The sequence below is a fragment of the Pan troglodytes genome, chromosome 16, assembly GCF_028858775.2.
Source record: "Pan troglodytes isolate AG18354 chromosome 16, NHGRI_mPanTro3-v2.0_pri, whole genome shotgun sequence".
Classification (NCBI taxonomy): Eukaryota; Metazoa; Chordata; class Mammalia; order Primates; family Hominidae; genus Pan; species Pan troglodytes.
The window spans coordinates 44,083,276-44,102,142 of NC_072414.2; the positions used below are offsets into that span (position 1 = coordinate 44,083,276).

Below are 18,867 nucleotides of genomic sequence, written 5' to 3' on the forward strand. Positions count from 1 at the left end.
TCATGGGTCGCATGCATGCTCCTGGGAAGGGCCTGTCCCGGTTGGCTTTGCCCTATCGCCACAGCATCCCCACTTGGCTGAAGTTGACATCTGACGACGTGAAGGAGCAGATTTACAAAGTGTCCAAGAAGGGCCTGACTCCTTCACAAATTGGTGTGATCCTGAGAGATTGACATAGTGTCGCACAAGTACGTTTTGTGACAGGCAATAAAATCTTAAGAAATCTTAAGTCTAAGGGACTTGCTTCTGATCTCCCTGAAGATCTCTACCATTTAATTAAGAAAGCAGTTGCTGTTCAAAAGCATCTTGAGAGGAACAGAAAGGATAAGAATGCTAAATTCCATCTGATTCTGATAGAGAGCTGGATTCACCACTTGGCTCGATATTACAAGACCAAGCGAGTCCTCCCTCCCAATTGGAAATATGAATCATCTACAGCCTCTGCCCTGGTAGCATAAATTTGTCTATGTACTCAAGCAATAAAATGATTGCTTAACAACAACAACAAAAAAAACCAATAACGTAGCCACTGTGAAAAACAGGTTAGTAGTTTCTCAAAACATTAAACAGAGTTACCATGTGACTCAGCAATTCCACTGCTAGATGGAATTAAAAATATGTCCACACAAAGGCCTAAAGTTCATATCCGCATTGTTCATAATAGCCAAAAAGTGAAACAACCCAAATGTTCATCAACTGATGAATGGATAAACAAAGTTTGGTATATTCAAATAGTGGAGTATTACTCAGCCATAAAAAAAGAATCAAGTACAGACATACGCCACAATGTGGACAAACCATAAAAACACTATGTTAAATGAAAAAAGTCAGACACAAAAAGCCATGTGTTGTCTGATTCTATTGATATGCATTGTCCAGAATAGGCAAATCCATAGAGATAAAAAGTAGGTTAATGGTTGCCAGGAGGTGAGGGAAGGGAGAAATTGGGAGTGACTCCTAATGGGTATGAGGTTTCTTTATGAGATGACAGAAGTGTCTGGAATTAAAGATGATGGTTGGATAACATTGTTAATATATTAGAAATCATTGAGTTGTATAATTTAAAATGGTTTTATGTTATATAAATTTTATCTAAATTTTTAAATTGCAAAAACCATGGAAGAAAAAACCACCTTAAAAGATACTTTATTTATTTTTACTTTTTGAGACAGAGTCTCGCTCTATCACCCAGGATGGAGTGCAGTGGCATGATCTCGGCTCACTGCAACCTCCACCTCCCAGATCCAAGCAATTCTCCTGCCTCAGCTTTCTGAGTAGCTGGGATTACAGGTACGTGCCACCACGCCCAGCTAATTTTTGTGTTTTTAGTAGAGGTGGGGTTTCACCATGTTGGCCGGGCTGCCCTCAAACTCCTGACCTCAGGTGATCCACCTGCCTCAGCCCCGCCAAAGTGCTGGGATTGCAAGGGTGAGCCACCACGCCTGGCCAAAATATACTTTAATAAAAAGTTGTTATAAAAGTAATGCCCAGGCTGGGTGTGGTGGCTCACGCCTGTAATCCCAGCCCTTTGGGAGGCCGAAGTGGGTAGATCACCTGAGATCAGGAGTTTGAGACCAGCCTAGCCAACATAGTGAAACCCCATCTCTACCAAAAATACAAAAATTAGCTGGGTATGGTGGCACGCAGGAGAATCACTTGAACCTGGGAGGTGAAGGTTGCAGTGAGCTGAGATCGTGCCTCTGCACTCCAGCCTGGGTGACAGAGCAGGACTGTCTCAAAAAAAAAAAAAAAAAAAGAAAGAAAAGGAAAGAAAAAAAGAAGAAAAAAAATAATGCCCAACAAATTTATTTCAGCAATACTTTTGATTTCCAAGAACTGTAATGACAGAAATTTTTTAAAAAATGGCTGGAGATTCTTCCAAATCTGAGATATCCATGTTTCCTTTAGAGTTTTATTCTAGTTTCTTCTTTGATTATGCATCCTTGAGAGTATTCTTTCTGCTGAGTCTGTTACTTCTCCCATGCAATTAGTTTTCTTTCAATATCTGGTGATCCTTGGGGTCAGTTAATAGCTAGAGCTAAGATGTGTGGGGTGGAAGATTGGCCCAGCCAACTGCTGGGGACTGCTGCTTCCCATCTTGGCATTGTTCCATCATTTTGTAAGAGAAAACTTTCACTTTTTTGAGAGGTGCTTTTTATTGCCTGAAGTGGGCTAGAGATCCCTCTAGCTGGGTTCTATTGTCAGTTTACTCCCATTGACATTAAATCTGGAAATTCCACATTGCTGATGGGACCCCCCCCCCAACTCCAGTGTGTTAATGCTACTATTGATTATTGAGCTGTAATAGATCTTTTCAATAGAATTTGAAAAGAGGGAGGACAAGATATAGTCCAACTGAAAAAAATGAGCACTACTTATGCTTTAAACTAAAGCTTTAAAACACATATTCAATTATTTGCAAATACATTCAAAAAAAGAATAGTTGATTTCCTATTATCAAATTTGATACAAGTAATTTTCTGATAAAAATGATAATAAAGACAAAACACTAAGTTTTATCTCATTAAATGTAATCTTGCTAACAAAATAAAAATGTTAAGGTCAAATGAATACAGATGTATAAAAGTAAAATGCAGCTCAGCTGTTAATACCACTGGCCACTAAAAGGAACCAGGACTCCTTGGAGAAAGGGTTTCCTCTTTCACTTATTTATATTAGTTAAAAAAACAAAACCATGAGCCAGTGCTATCAGTGGGTTCTAATCCTTTCCTATTATCTATTTGATGCTCACATTGTCCCAAATTTGGCCAGTGGAGGCCTCTTACAGAAAAGTGGGTAAAGATAAAACACAACCATGAAATTCAAATTTCATTCAACTAAGTAGCTTTACAACTGGTTACAAGAACACCACCTTTAAACGTATCATCCTCCATGTTTAGAAATCTAAATAAAATATCCAATAAATAATACATAAGGAATAAAAGGACAACTCATTTTTTTAAACTGCTAATAATCATGCTGCCTAGTACATTATTAGATATACTTAATGATACTTGAGTGAGGAAGAACCATTTTTTTAGGGAATTTGGGTGTATTTGTTACAGCACAAATATAGAAATGGCCAACACTTGTTTCCTAAAGTGTCTTAAAATAAAATCCAGTCTCTTCCCATTTTGAAATACTAATGACAGCTGGTAGTTTTCATATGAGTGCATTTCAACTTTACAACCACTGTGAGGAAGCTGAAGTCCAGATAATTTAAACCTTCAAGACCAAAGACCCAAGTAAGTGGTTGCGCAACTACCGAACACTATCAGATCTCTTTGTACATTTTCCCCAGAGGAATCAGATAACTTTATGATTTTGATTTAAAAAGAAATGTAACTTTCAACCATATTGAAATGAAGGGGTCTTACCTCTCAAAGTACAAAAATCTGAGCATTTTTAAAGACCAAAAGTTTTGTGTGCAAGGTGTCTAAAGACGCAGATACCCTCCTCTTCCAAAGTCAACTATTAAAGCCTGAGTCATTCTTCTATCGGTAACAGTTAATTCCAAAATGAGCTTTGAAGACAAAGCAAGAAAATGGTTTCCTGGTGCTGTAAAGACCATTTGTTGCCAGGTGGACCTTTCAAACGAAGACGCAGAGGGGCGCCCATCTGCTCTGCTGCCCAAGCCCAGGTGAACCTCTGGGTGGAATAAGAGCCGAGGACTTTAGACCAAGCCCCTCCCTTCAAAACCCCAAAGCCGGGGCCTGGCGCGGTGGCTTACGCCTGTAATCCCAGCACTTTGGGAGGCCGAGGCGGGCGGATCACGAGGTCAGGAGATCGAGACCATCCTGGCTAACACGGTGAAACCCCGTCTCTACTAAAAATACAAAAAAAATTAGCCGGGCGTGGTGGCAGGCGCCTGTGGTCCCAGCTATTTGGGAGGCTGAGGCAGGAGAAAGGCGTGAGCCCGGGAGGCGGAGCTTGCAGTGAGCCGAGATCACGCCACTGCACTCCAGCCTGGGTGACAGAGCGAGACTCCGTCTCAAAAAAAAACAAACAACAAAAACCCAACCCAAAGCCTTTCCTTTGTCCTCGCTTTTTGCCTATTTCTACCTATCTGATTACTGTATGGAACTGGGCACCGCTGAGCTCGTGTGCTACATTTTTCATCTCTGGTGACCTGAATATTATGTACCTCTCTCCCTAAAAAGCATCTTTGATTTTTGTTTTTAACTCTTGCATGGCTTATTTCTTAGAATTAATCTTTTTCTGTAGGAAAGCAACACTGACAAGAAGTAAAAAGTCTCTGTACTGTACCCACAAATAAACAGGCAGATAGCTTATAACAGCTCACCAGGACAAACGTGATCATTGTAAGAGAAGAAGATATGAGTTCATAGGACCACCAGAAAAAGGGAAATTTGGGTGTCCTTATAGTTATCATTCTAACAGGGCAAAACCAGGGCGCATGATCACCCTGGTCATACCTTACATTGTACAGCGATTCCCAAAACTCTGTCAGGTGAATCAAGGGAGTATTAGAGGCTCGTTCTACAAACAAGGCAGGCGATATTCAGAGACGGGAAGTCTCTTGCCCAAAACTGATGAGCGATAAGAACAACAATGGTCTCAGGTAACACTTATTTAGCACTTGTTATAGGCCTGGCTGTGGATTTCAAGACAAACTCATGTTATAAATTTTTGTTTTTGTTTTGTTTTTTGAGACGGAGTCTTGCTCTGTCTCCAGGCTGGAGTGCAATGGCCCAATCTCGGCTCACTGCAACCTCCGCCACCCGGGTTCAAGCGATTCTTCTGCCTCAGCCTCCAGAGCAGCCGGGACTAGAGGTGCCCGCCACCACGCCAGCTAATTTTTGTATTTTTTGTAGGGATGGGGTTTCACCATGTTGCCCAGGATGGTCTCCATCTCTTGGTCTCGTGATCTACCTGCCTCAGCCTCCCAAAGTGCTGGGATAAATATTAATAGGTATTTATTTTTCCGATGAGGTTACAGAAGTTAAGGAAGGTTAAATAACGTGGTATTGTGATTTATATATGTAGCTGTCTCTCTAATTTGGTTTTGAGGTCTCTCTTTGGAGGGGGTCAGAAACCAGCCACTCTCCAGGAGAGCCGTGGCCAGGGGGAAGGGTAGGTTCTAGGGTGTCAGTCAGGTGAGGCATAAGGAGGAGGCGAAACCAAAACGCAGGAACAGAAGAAATCTCTTACTTACACATCCCAGAGAGGTCCGGCGAGCAGAGGGAGCCCGAGGGGGAGTCCAGAGGCCACCGGAAGCCAGAGAAGAGAAAGAGGGCCTGGAGCTTTGTCCTGGGGCTTTCCCGTGGGGGTGTGGCTTGGCTGATTCAAGAAGAACACGTGCAAAGCGGGGCTTATTTACAGGAGTCTGGTGTTGGCCATTAGGTTTGATCGTGGTCAGCAGCTGTGTGATGTGTGGGTTATGGGTCAGTGGGATGAAGAACAAATGGGCCGCATTACAAACAACCACTCAGGGAGGGGAAGTGTTACCCAGACCAGAGGTGATACAGTGAGACTGGGCTTCAGACAACTTAGGTCAGGCCTGAAAATGGATGCTGAGGCAGCCACTGTATTAAACAATTTATGACACTTGGCCAATGTCATTCAGTTAAAAAGTATCAGGGCTGAGATGAGAGCAGGCAGGGTCAGCAGGCCAGCCATGTCTTCTTAGTTTGCTTTCAGCATGTCATCTCGTGACTGGAACCCAGAGGGGAACCTCTTGGTAAGAACCAGGCAGACGCAGAGTCATGGCTGAGGGCCAGGTGGTGACTCATGCCTGTAATCCCAGCATCTTGAGAAGCTGAGGCAGGAGGATTGCTTGAGCCCAGGGGTTCGAAACCAGCCTGGGCAATATAGTGAGACCTCGTCTCTACAAAAGAAAAATTAAAAAATTAGCTGGGTGTGGCTGTGCCTGTGGTCCCAGCTACTCAGGAGGCCAAAGCAGGAGGATTCCTTAAGCCCAAGAGGTCGAGGCTGCATTGAGCCGTGATCCTACCATTGCACTCCAGCCCAGGTGACAGAGCAAGATCCTGTCTCAAAAACAAAAACAAAAGCAAAAAACAGTGTCATGGCTAAAACAATTGTCTTGGAAATCAGATGATTTTGGTTCAAGAACTGTCCTCTTGACAACTACATGTCTTCTGGCAAGTTACTCAACCTCTGGGTCTCAGTTTCCTCAAATGAGTAGAACTCAGCATAGAGTCAATGATGAATAAATATTAATTAACCGTCATAAGTACTGATCCTCATGAAAGGAGGCAGGAATATACAGAGGAGAGATAAAGGTAAAGGAGGGAAACAGGAAAAATCATGTATACTTTGAATAATCTTTTATTTCCAATTAACTATGAAACAAACAGTTCAGAAAAATTCCATGTTGATTTTGCAAAAATTTTTTTTCTTTTGTATTTTTAGTAGAGACGGGGTTTTGCCACGTTGGCCAGGCTGGTCTCGAACTCCTGACCTCGTGATCCGCCCGCCCCGGCCTCCGAAAGTGCTGGGATTACAGGTGTGAGCTACCACACCCAACCTGATTTTGCAAATTTTCAAATCAGAAAACAGAACCTCAAGGAATAAAACAGGAGCAAAGGCAGTTTCTCCCCTTTCATGCTCACCGGAAAGAACTTTGCAATGACTAGCTCATTAGGCCTTGAAATGGCTCATTAATTAATGCTGATTCTTTAAAAATAAAATTTCCAGTGACTTGGCATTCAGATCACGTCCAAAGTTAAGATAAATTCCCAAACCCTGAGGTGATGAGATTTCACTTCCACGCCACATGCCCCAGATGTTCCCTGTGTACTGTGTTTTAATGGCGGCCAAGCTGATGGACTTGCCCTCCTCTTCCTCATCTTAAGGATGGCGTGGTGGATAATTAGCACTCAGCCCCTGCTCTCTCAGTTCCTCTTTTCTCCTCAGACCTCTAATGCCTGCCTCTCAGATGAGAACTTTGCTTCTTATTTCACAGAGAAAATGAAAACCATCTGAACAGAACGTCCACACCCTCTCTCTTCTACATCTCCTAATACCTTGCATCTGTATCCATATGCAGTTATCCCTCTGTATTTGCAGGGGATGGGTTCCAGGACCCCCCAGAATACCCCAACCAGACATACTCAAGTTCCACAGTGGGCCCTACAGAAACCAGTGTAGACGAAAGATCAGCCTTTCAGGTTTTACATCCCTCGAATACCATATTTTCCATCAGCAATTGGTTGAAAAAATCTGCCTGTAAGTGGATCCATGCAATTCAAACCTGTGTTGCTCAAGGGTCAACTGCACTTGGCCTCTGTCGTCTTATTGTGGATGAACCTTCAAGGCTCCTCCTCCTCACAGCACTAGATCTCCTCTCCTCTCCTGCCTGCATCATCAAATGCTCCATCTCTTGCATCAGTTCCATCTGCATTCATGCATGCTATTAATTCTCCCTGAAAACAAAACAAAACAAAAAACCCTCTTGGCTGGGGGCAGTGTCTTACGTCTGTAATCCCAGCACTTTAGGAGGCCAAGGCAGGTGGATCACTTGAGCCCAGGAGTTTGAGGCCAGCCTGGGCAACAAAATGAGACCCTTGTCTCTACAAAAAAATACAAAAATTAGCTGGGCATGGTGGTGGGAGCCTGTAATCCCAGCTACTCGGGATGCTGAGGCACGAGAATCCCTTGAGCCTGGGAGGCGGAGGTTGCAGTGAGCTGAGATCGCGCCACTGCACTCCAGCCTGGGCAATAGAATGAGACCCTGTCTCAAAAAACAAACAAACAAAAAACTGCATAATGAGTACATGTAGGTTCATTTTATTTTTCTCTCTATTCTTTTGAATGTTGGAAAATGTACATGAAAAAAGGTTTTAAAAATCATCTCAATTTTACTTCCTCTCCAGTGATTACATTCTTTCTTTCCTTTTATAATAATGATCCTTGAAATCGTTTCTCTACATGCTGACTCTGATTTTTCTCCTCCCATACTCTCTTGAACCCACTTCATTCAGGCTTTCCCCCGCTACCATTCCAGCAAAATTGCTTTTCTTAAGATCATGAATGACCTCCACATTGTTAAATCCAGTGGTTATTTCTCAGTCCTTATCTTACATGACCCTCAACTAAACTGGATAGTTATCATTCCTTCCGCCCTAAACACTTTCTTCACCTCACTCCCAGGACTGCAGCCTGGCAGGGAACTTGTAGTTGTCAACAGTATTAATGTTATTCTTACCTCCTTAACTCCATCAATTAAATAATTAATTCTGAAACCCAGACTGTAGATTTGATTCCCATCCTGGTGTTAGTTTTGTACAAAGAAAGGATGTGTTCCCAGGCAGAATGCAAATGTTGGCAGTGGGTCACAGGAGTGAGGCCGAGTCATAACCATTAGTAAGACAGCTCAGAAATCAGGGCCAGCCCATGACAGGTCTGCATGATCAGTAGGAAAGGATGTTCCTGTGACCATCTGAACAGGGGCCCACAGCAGCCCCAAGAGAGCTACTTGCTTAGAAGCTGAAACGGGAGTATATGTTTTGTTTTTTTTTTTTTGAGACAGAGTCTCACTCTGTTGCCCAGGCTGCAGTGCTGTAGTGTGCTCACGGCTCACTGCAGCCTCAACCTCCTCGGGCTCAAGTGATCCTTCAAGTACAGCCCCCTGAGTAGCTGGGACTGCAGGTATGTGCCACCACATCCAGCTGAATTCTTTTTTTTTTTTTTTTTTGAGACAGGATCTCCTCTGTCACCCAGGCTGGAGGGCGGTGGCACGATCTCAGCTCAGTGCAGCCTCAACTTCCTGAGCTCTAGCAATCCTCCCACCTCAGCCTCCCAAGTAGCTGGGACCACAGTCATGCACCACCATGCCCAGCTAATTTTTGAATTTTTGTAAAGATAGGGTTTTACCATGTTGCCCAGGCTGGTCTCAAATTCCTGAGCACAAGTGATCCATCTTGCTCGGCCTCCCAAAGTGCTAGGATTATAGGCATGAACCACCACGCCTGGCCACCCAGCTAATTTTTCTTTTTCTTTTTTCTTTTTTTTTTTTTTTTTGGTAGAGATGCGGTTTCACTATGTTGCCCAGGGTGGTCTCAATCAAACCCCTGGGGCTCAAATGATCCTCCTGCCTCGGCCTCCCAAAGTGCTAGGATTACAGGCATAAGCCACCTCACCCAGCCTGGGAGTGTATAATCAGTACTGGTGCTCAGATTCCTTCCATAGGTCCCTTCCTCCATCCCAAACCAGACACTGCTAGGCACTGGGTATACAAATGCTGTAAGTAGGACACAGTCCTGCCCTCAAGTACATTATGGTTCACACGGGGTGAGACAAGTCAAGAGCCACAGTCTGAGCCATGAATGAGCACACAGTACAGGATGTTGTGCAGGACAGGGTCCTCCCAAGGGGACTTCTAGAAGAGAAGACTTGAATAGCAAGCAGGATTCAGCTGCAAAACTAATGCAGTAGGTAGAAGGGCAGATGAAAGCAGGGAAGAGACGGAATCTTGCTCTGTCACCCAGGCTGGAGTGCAGTTGTGCAATCTTGGCTCACTGCAACCTCCACCTCCCAGCCTGGAGGCGGAGAAGGCACAGCGTGTGGTGGGGTGGTTTGTGCATAGCAGGATGTAAGACCAGAAATTTGAATAAGGGTGAGAGTTGAGGGGAGGAAACTTAGAGGATGGGTCAATAGGGGCAGCAAACCACCATGCACACGTATACCTATGTAACAAGCCTGCACAGTCTGCACATGTATCCCTTTTTTTTTTTTTAGAATAAAGAAAAAACAGTTGAATAAAATGCTGATCACATAGGCCCTTGTGAATTAATTTCATCAATTTGAACTATATCTGAAAATTGGGGGTCACCATTACAGGACTTAAAATTGGGAAGCTTGAGCCGGGCACGGTGGCTCACACCTGTACTCCCAGCACTTTGGGAGGCCAAGGTGGGTGGATCACCTGAGGTCAGGAGTTTGAGACCAGCCTGGCCAACATGGTGAAACCCTGTTTCTGCTAAAAATACAAAAAGTGAGCCAGGCGTGGGGATGCACACCTGTAATCCCAGCTACTCGGGAGGCTGAGGTGAGAGAATCACTTGAACCTGAGAGGTGGAGGTTGCAGTGAGCTGAGATCGCGCCACTGCACGCCAGCTTGGGAGACAGAGCGAGACTCCATTTCAATAAATAAATAAATAAAAATTTTAAAAAAGCATGCATGCATAAAGCAATTGGGAATGTTATGAACTAAGGATTAATGTGATTTTGTGCACCTGTGGGCCATTAACGATAACGAAGGTCATTACTAAGATCATTAGTAACTATTTGAACACCGAGGATACTAGAGGGAGAATGGAAGACATTTTGATTAACAAAGAAAAAGAATATGTCCTGGGAATGATCAGGTGCTTGTGGGGAAAAACAGCAGGGAGATGAGGGAGGCAGGTCCAGAAGGACTCCAAAGTTATAGGGAAAGTATAACTGGAAAAAAACAATGAGTGAAGCAAACAGCATTTACCTGGAAGTGCTAGAAGCCAGGAATGCAGGAAAAACTTGAGAGAAGATAAGTTTTCAAAGTAGACAAATGGTCATGTATCAGGCCAAAAGTCTCCAAGACTTCACGACTGCCACCCCTTGAGAATTGCTATTGAAGTGGACAGACCTGTGATTCCCAGGCTGATGGGTAATGGTATCTCAGGGTTTAAGAATCTGTATCTTGAGAGAATTGAAATTGTCCTAGCAATCAGCATTGCATCATGCTCATCATCCTTCCTCTTATGAGCCAAGCATATTTAGCTTGTGGAACAAGCATCCACATGCCAGAAAACAATGACGTGATTATCACGTCAGAAAAATAACTCCCTCTTGCAGCCATTCTAGTCAAAACCATTCCCTGACCCTGGCAGGCCTCACCACTGTGCCATCAGCTCAGCACACCGTTAGGAGATGGGTTCTTGCTGCAGGATAAACCCACGTATGTCTAGAGGGAGTCTAGGTTGAACTGTGGTCTGGGCCAGGCTTCCATGTCTTCTTCCTCTTCAAATGCTAAAGTAAAAAAGAATGCCAGAAGAAAAGGTGACCATCAATAGACCAGCAACTGAGGGAATTCCTGGTAGATAGAGAACGTTATCACTACCCTTCATGAACCTATGCAATTATCTAAGAAAAAGAAAGTTTGTGTTGAAAAAGAAACAGAACTAATGGTAGTTCAAAATAGCCAGTTTAGAATCTACATTAAGTTTCTTTTTATGGCATCCATAACCGAATAATAAATGTAATAGGAAAAAATTGATAATCGGATTTGGGACTGAATTGAGTTTCACTTTCAACAACAAAGCAGAAAAGGAAATCTGAGTCCCAAGTAGCTTTAGGCACAGCCAAATTGTGAGATTTAAGTAATGTCACCAGAACTGTTTCTCCACACCCCATCCCGCCTCCGAATTTTAGACTCTCTCCTGTGCGGTGTTCTCCCCCAGGCAGGTTCCCTCCATACTCCAGTGGAAAAGAAGTGTCACCCGATAGTGTTTACAGCAACTCTAACATCAACTCCTGCCAGCTTTGCTTAGGGGTCGGCTCTCTAGGCCAGATCTGGGTCATAGTCCCTATCTTGGGTGGAATGAAGTGAGTCAACCCCACCAGAGCCACATGGTCTAAGAACAGAGGATGGGTAGGTTCCCACAGGAAAACTGAGCTGTCATCACAAGAGGACATGGCTTTGGGGAAGACAGACATCCTCTACAGAGTCCATTCCCAATAACGACAGAAGCCAAAGAGCTGGAAAACATCTAAATAGAACCTATACAGAGAAAACCGTAAGAGACGTGAATAAATGGAGCAAGAGTTTATGTTCTTAGAAGGGTAGGCAATATTAGGCCGGGTGTGGTGGCTCATGCCTGTAATTCCAGCACTTTGGGAGGCCAAGGCAGGTGGATCGCTTGAGCTCAGGAGCTCAAGACCAGCCTGGGCAACATGGTGAAACTCCGTCTCAAAAAACAAAACACAACAACACAACAAAAATAGGGAAGACAATACTGTAAAGATACTATATATTTCCAAATTGATCCACTTTCATTCTGTCACCTAGTCTGGAGTGCCATGGTGTGATCTCGGCTCACTGCAACCTCAACCTCCTGGGCTCAAACAATTCTCCCGCCTTAGCCTCCTCAGTAGCTGGGACTACAGGCGTGCACCATGCCTGGCTAATTTTTGGGTTTTTGTTCCTCCTTTATTCTGTTTTTTTCTTCAGACCAGACTGGCTAGTTTAAAATTTTTTTTTCTAAAGACAGTTTCACTGTGTTGCCCAGTCTGGTCTCAAACTCCTGGGCTCAAGTGATCCCACTGCCTTGGACTCCGAAAGTGCTAGGATTATAGGTGTGAACCACCACACATGGCCTGAATGGATTCTTTGAGACGGAATCTTGCTCTGTCGCCCAGGCTGGGGTGCAGTGGTGCAATCTTGGCTCACTGCAACCTCCACCTCCCAGGTTCAAGCAATCCTCCTTCCTCAGCCTCTGGAGTAGCTGGGATCACAGGCGCATGCCATCACGCCTGGCTAATTTTTGTATTTTTAGTAGAGATGGGGTTCTGCCATTTTGGCCAGGCTGGTCTTGAACTCTTGACCTCAAGTGATCCGCCCGCCTCAGCCCCTCAAAGTGCTGGGATTCCAGGCCACTGAGCTGGGCCCCTGAAGGGATTTTTTATAAGCTGATTTTTTTAAAAATTCACCTTACACTACTAAAAGAGCCAAGGATTTTTCTGAAGAAGAGGGGAAGGGATTAGACTTATCCCATCAGATATTCAAATGTACTGGGAACACATAGCAGTTGAGACAGTGCTATTAGTAGATGAAAAGATAATAGAACAGAATACAGCATGTATTCAAATCAGCAGGGGAAAAAAGGACTGTCAATGAATAATGCTGAAATATCTACCCCAGCTCTTCAAGAAATGAGCCCTACTTCATATTACACTAAAATAAATTTAGAATGGATTCATGACAAAGGACATAGTATACTTTTTATACTCTTGGAATAAGGAGCTTCCTCAAGAAGGCCCCAAACCCTGAAGCCATAAAGGCAAACATTTAGAACGATCTAGCCAGGCACGGTGGCTCACACCTGTAATTCCAGCTCTTTGGGAAGCTGAGGGGGTCAGATCACTTGAGGTCAGGAGTTTGAGACCAGCTTGGCCAACGTGGTGAAACCCCATCTCTACTAAAGATGCAAAAATTAGCTGGGCATGGCGGCCGGCATCTGTAATCCCAACTACTCGGGAGACTGAGGCACAAGAATCACTTGAACCCGGGAGGTAGAGGTTGCGGTGAGCTGAGATCTTGCCACTGCACTCCAGCCTGGGCAACAGAGCAAGTTAAAAAAAAAAAAAAAATCCAACACTGCCAAGAGTGAAGAACTAAGCACTCTTATGCCCTGATGTAAGTTTGGACTGGTCGAGCCTATTTTGAGTAATAACTTGGGAGTAGCCAAATTTTAATACACATCCATTGGGACTAAATTCTCTATATTCTCATTCTAGGATTCTTTTACCAATGTAATCATATGTGTGCAAGGCTATGCACAAAAAATTACATGCAATGTTTCTAGTAGCCCCCAAAGGAGAAACACCCTGAAATACACAGCGGTGGAAAGGTAATTAAATTAGCATATCCTGTGATAAGAATGCACTGCAACACTCCAAACAGTGAGGCAGAGCTGCATGTTCTGGAGAGAAAGACCTCATAAGATTAAGTCAAAAGAGCAGGTCCAGTTAAGTTTTATAAAATTCAAGTACAATAATGAGCGGGAAGGCCTGCAGGGAATCATGCTGTCAACCACCTTGCAGGTGGGTGACAGTTTGCAGAATGGAAGTGGGAGAGGAAGGAAGGACTTTGAGCTTGTGCGTTAAGTGTTGGGGAAAAAAAAAGTCAAGCACCGTTACATGTATATTTAAGGAGACAATAAAAACAAATTGTCATCAATTCTACTTACTCCTAAGAATGAACGCTTATTGAATTAGGAAAGACAACTAAGTTTTTTTTAAAGGTACAAATTTATTAAAACTTTGCAGTTAACAATTTATTGAAGAAATTAGTATGTTAACTATAAAAAAATAGAAGTCCCAGGAATTAGATTTCAAAGGATTTGGTTTCAAAGAATTCCTTATAAGTGATTTTAACATTACATTCTTTGTTAAACTGAGACTTTTTCTACTTTGGGGATTATTTTGCCCCAGCTGTGGCCATGTTTAAAATTAGTCAGCAGCACATGAAGTTGTGGAAAGATGAGAGGTTCGCACTCTTATCCAAGTTTTAGCAAATAGCACTGTATTTCCCATTTAATGGAATGCAGTTTCTTCTGCGGTTCTTTGGCATAAAGAGGCTCTAGACTCCCCATTTCTTTCACTCAAGGAAGAGCCATTTGCATTCTTGTCCTCACACCTGAGTACTTGTCACAAGTTAAAACACTGGCCAAATCACCACCTCAGGACTCCTTGTATGCATTCAGGTAAAAACGTCTGGGGTGGGGGAAGGTGCTTTCCCTCAGTTCTTGTTCTCACACATCTGTCATTTACTTGGTCACAGTTGGGCAGGTAGAAGCGGGTTAAAAGTTTTAAAACTCATAATAATCGTGTCCAGAGATAAATGAAGGCTGTTGTTAACAAGCATGACAGAAAAGCCTGGACCAGCTGTTTTCTCCAAAAAGCCAGCGGAAAGGGGGTCCTGAAGAAGTGACAAAAGCCATCCTACAGGGGGGAGAGAGAAAAGTTAGATTGCCTCATGATGCTGAGAACCTCACTCAAAACACGCAGGAACTTCCAGATTAAACAGCAAAGTAAAGTTTGGATTTAAAAAGTAAAAGGAAAGGAAATTCTGACCAATACACATCCAGTAACGAGGAGCCCCTGAGGAGTGAGGATTGGTAAGTCTAACGGAGTGAACAGAAGCAAGCATTTAACTTTGTCACTTGGTGCAGGAACACTCATATCTTGACTCAAAACCAAGAGGAAGGTAGCTTATTATGCTCTTTTCTGAGCCAAGAAGAGATGCCCTTTGGGAAACTGTCAAGTCACTAGATTGAAAAGTTATCACCTGACACTACAGCAAGCACCAACCCCATTTAGGAAGGGAATTGAACTCCAGGCTGTGGCATTTTAACTGCAATGGGCAGAGACAAGGGTGAACTATGATTACCCAATTTGAGAATTTCAGCTTTTTTTTTTTGAGACACAGTTTCGCTCTTGGTGCCCAGGCTGGAGTGCAATGGCAAGATCTCAACTCACTGCAATCTCCACCTCCTGGGTTCAAGCGATTCTCCTGGCTCAGCCTCCCTAGTAGCTGGGATTACATGCACCTGCCACCGTGCTTGGCTAATTTTGTATTTTCAGTAGAGAGGGGGTTTCACCATGTTGGTCAGTCTAGTCTTGAACTCCTGGCCTCAGGTGATCCACCTGCCTTGGCCTCCCAAAGTGCTGGGATTACAGGTGCGAGCCACTGCACCCAGCCAAGAATTTCAGCTCCTTGGTGTTAAGAGATTATTCTTTCATCAACAGTGATTAGCCAAAAACAAAAAGAAAAAGGCTTCAACGACCCCTTTCCAATTCTAATCTCTTCTTCAGGTACAGAGAGCCCGGAGGGGCCAGATGCCGTATTGAGACAGGGCTCAGGTGAGGCTCTTAGGCACGCAGCTGAAGGGAGTTCACCGGCCCAGAGGGTTGAAGACCAACACTAACATTATGAACAAGGCAGGAGTTCCTGCTAACACACCTCCCACTCCCTTTCCCTTCTCAGATAGAACCCAACTTGTCACTATAGAAAGTCTAAATGGGGGCCAGGTGAGGTGGCTCACGTCTGTAATCCCAGCACTTTGGGAGGCTGAGGCAGACAGATCACGAGGTCAAGAGATCGAGATCTTGGCCAACATGGTGAAAGCCCATCTCTGCTGAAAACACACACACACACACACACACACACACACACACACACACACACACACACTCTTAGCCAGGCTTGGTGGGGCGTGCCTGTAGTCCCAGCTACTCCGGAGACTGAGACAGGAGAATCCTTGAACCCGGGAGGCAGAGGTTGCAGTGAGCTGGGATCCACCACTGCACTCCAGCCTGGCCACAGAGCGAGACTCCGCCTCAAAGAAAAAAAGAAAAAGGTCTAAATGGAAACTGCCCCCAGGAGGCTACATTTCGGATCAAAAAACTTGCTGGTTTTAATAGTTTGGCTATAGGTATCCGATAACATGGGCCACTTCAGTCATTGAATCAACGCCAGTAAGGTGGTGGGGAAAGAAATGGGGTCTAGCTCAGAGCCCCAGAGGCATGCGGTGGGCTCATCACCAGGTGGCTTTCCTTGATCATCAGCTGCAGGGCAAGGGCCTGTCCCTCTAACCTTGACCACAGAGATGAAGGCTTGCAGCTGAAAGCCAGGGGCCTAGAACGTTCTCACCGAGGACTGGGTGCAGAGGACTAGAAGTTAAGGAACCTTGGGTCAGCGCCACCACTGGGCGACCAGCACACTCCACAACCTCTCTGGCCAGGCTGAGAGGCGTAGGGGGTTGTGATCAATGGGTCTGAGTCTCTCCAAAGGCACATTTAATAGGCGAAGGAGAAAAACACCCCACCTGGCCGGGGCCCCGCCATTGCTGACTTCATTGGTTGGGGATTTCTATAGGAGCAAAACGTTCAGACCTAACGTGGGTGCCCCCCTAAAAGTCCCCGACGGCTAAGGCCAGGGCAAGCTCCAAGTGAGCAGACCTAAGCCTGCGCAGCTGCTTCGGAACGGTTCATAGCCGTGTAACAAGGCCGATTTCTGCCGGCCTTTCTGCCAGGGGAGGAGAAACCCCAGACTTCACAGCGAACGTTCCAGGCCCGCTGAAACGAGCCTTTCTGCTTTCACGAAACCTCGTTCCGGGGGCCTGGCGCGGTGGGTTCCTCATCGTGCCAGCCTCGTGGGCGCTTCCCGGCTGCCCGTCCCGCCCCGTGTCCCGGTGTCCGCCGCGTGCTCACCCAGCCGCCCTGAGCCTGCAGCCAGGCGCGGTGCTGCCCCACGAGCCGCGAGCTCAGCAAGGCCACCAGGCGCTGGCAGTCCCGGGCGACGTCGCCCTCCTGCTCATTTAGCCGCGGCTGGAAGCCCCACTTCTTCCACCGGGTGGTCACCAGCGGCCCTCTCTCCAGCAGCGTCCCTGCGAAGGTCACGAGCGTCACCACTCTGCCCCAGGTGGGGCCGGGGCTGTCGGAGAGCACGGAATCCGCCATCAGCGCCACCAGCTCGAAGCGGTTCCCGGGGTAGCCGAGGTAGGCGGAGAAGAAGGACCGGTGGATCTGCCGTAACCTGGCGGCCGCGGAGCGCAGCACGGCGGCCTCGGGCGTGGACGGCGTCGGCTCGGGGGTGCCGGGTTCCCGGGCGCAGTACCCCAGGTAGTCGGCCAGCAACCGCTCGGTGCGCTCCCGCAGCGGGTCGGCCATGGTGGTGCGCTCACGCCACTGGTCAACCATGGTCCGGCCTCTGCTGGGGGGCCGGGCCTTCGCTGGTTTTCTTGGCCCGGCCGCGCCTCCCCCAGGGTAGGGCTGCCGTGCCCCGCCCCGGCCCCCGGCCCCCGGCCCCCGGCCCCCGGTATATTGTTTTTCAGGATTGAGAGAAGAGCCTTTGATGGGAATCCCACCTGCACCTGTTCCAGTCCCCAAGGCAAGGCCTGGTGGTGTGCACGTGTTCGTGTAGCAATCAGATGCACTGTGAGACTGGGTTATTTAGCTCCAGTGGCGCGATCTCGGTTCACTGCAAGCTCCGCCTCCCAGGTTCACACCGTTCTCCTGCCTCAGCCTCCCGAGTAGCTGGGACTACAGGCGCCCGCCACCATACCTGGCTAATTTTTTTGGATTGTTTAGTGGAAACGGGGTTTCACCGTGTTAGCCAGGATGGTCTCGATCTCCTGACCTCGTGATCCGCCCGCCTCTGCCTCCCGAAGTGCTGGGATTATAGGCGTGAGCCACCGCGCCCGGCCATCTAATATTTATATTAAACTTTCTCAGTTCATATTACTCCGTGGCTTCTTTCTCCTGATTGGATCCAGACTGATGCAGAATGGATACTAGCAGTGATATTTCTGGGGGTTCGGGGGTCTGGAGCATGTTGAAATAGCCCTCCCAGGGTGAAAGATGAGTTGCTGCATCTTGCATCACTACAAAAGAGGCACGGCACTTGGCAGCTGTCTTAGTCTGTCCAGGCTGCTATAGCAGAATGCCATAGACTGGGTGGCTTATAAATAAAGGCATTTATTTCTCACAGTTTTGTTGGCTAAAAAGTCCAAGGTTGAGGCCCTGGCAGGTTCTGTGTCTTGTAAGGACCTGCTTCCTGGTTCATAGATAGCAGGCTTCTTGCTGTGTCCTCACATTGCAGTAGGTGTGAAGTAGCTTTCCCGGGTCTCTTTTATAAGGACAATAATCTCATTCATGAGGGCTCCACCTTTGTGATCTAATACCTCCCAAAGGCCTCATCTCTGAATACCATCACACTGGGGGTTAGGATTTCAACATATGAATTTTGGGGGGACACACCTGGAACAGTAAGCCATTTTGGACTTTGAAGGCAACATATACTGTGTTTGTGCTATTTCAACCCAATTGACAGGCTGGTGGATTGAGGAGCAGAATAAGAGAAGACTCTGCAGAAGGTTCGGGCTGCAGTAAAGCTGCCCGACCACTTGGGTCCTGTGATCCAACAGATCCAGTGGGACTTTGTCCAACAGGGATGCTGTATGGAGCCTCTGGCAAGCACTAACAGGAGAGAGTACAGACCTCTAGAATTCTAAAGTAAATCTAGAACCTCTTCTGAAGATAACTACTCTCCTTCTGAGAAGCAGGTTCTGCCTTGCTACTAGGCCTTGATAGAGGCAGAATGCCTGACCATGAAGCTTGAGCTCC

General features: G+C 45.9%; 1 protein-coding gene and 1 pseudogene across 2 annotated transcripts; one reads left to right on the forward strand and one right to left on the reverse strand.

Annotated features, from left to right (window-relative positions):
- Nucleotides 1-496, forward strand: LOC467684 (small ribosomal subunit protein uS15-like; annotated as a pseudogene).
- A 13,474-nt stretch (nt 497-13,970) lies between these two features.
- On the reverse strand, nt 13,971-17,526 carry BCL2L10 (BCL2 like 10). Of its 2 annotated transcripts, none has more exons than XM_523079.8 (2): nt 16,954-17,526; nt 13,971-14,682 (listed from the first exon to the last, which is right to left on the reverse strand). In XM_523079.8, exons 1-2 carry the CDS (start codon nt 17,440-17,442, stop codon nt 14,557-14,559), a joined length of 615 nt encoding a protein of 204 aa, XP_523079.2. In that variant the 5' UTR covers nt 17,443-17,526; the 3' UTR covers nt 13,971-14,556. The 2 variants fall into 2 exon arrangements, with proteins under 2 accessions (XP_523079.2, XP_016783741.1); XM_016928252.4 differs by having other exon boundaries at nt 14,416-14,683; nt 16,885-17,526.
- Between the last annotated feature and the right edge of the window lie 1,341 nt (nt 17,527-18,867).

Excerpts from the sequence above, each read along its gene's own strand:
- BCL2L10 (XM_016928252.4), bottom strand. The coding sequence starts at position 17,442 with ATGGTTGACCAGTGGCGTGAGCGCACCACCATGGCCGACCCGCTGCGG. Across the intron at positions 14,684-16,884 it reads AGCGCCCACGAGGCTGGCAC|GGATGGCTTTTGTCACTTCT; the intron begins GATGAGGAACCC and ends CTCCCCCCTGTA.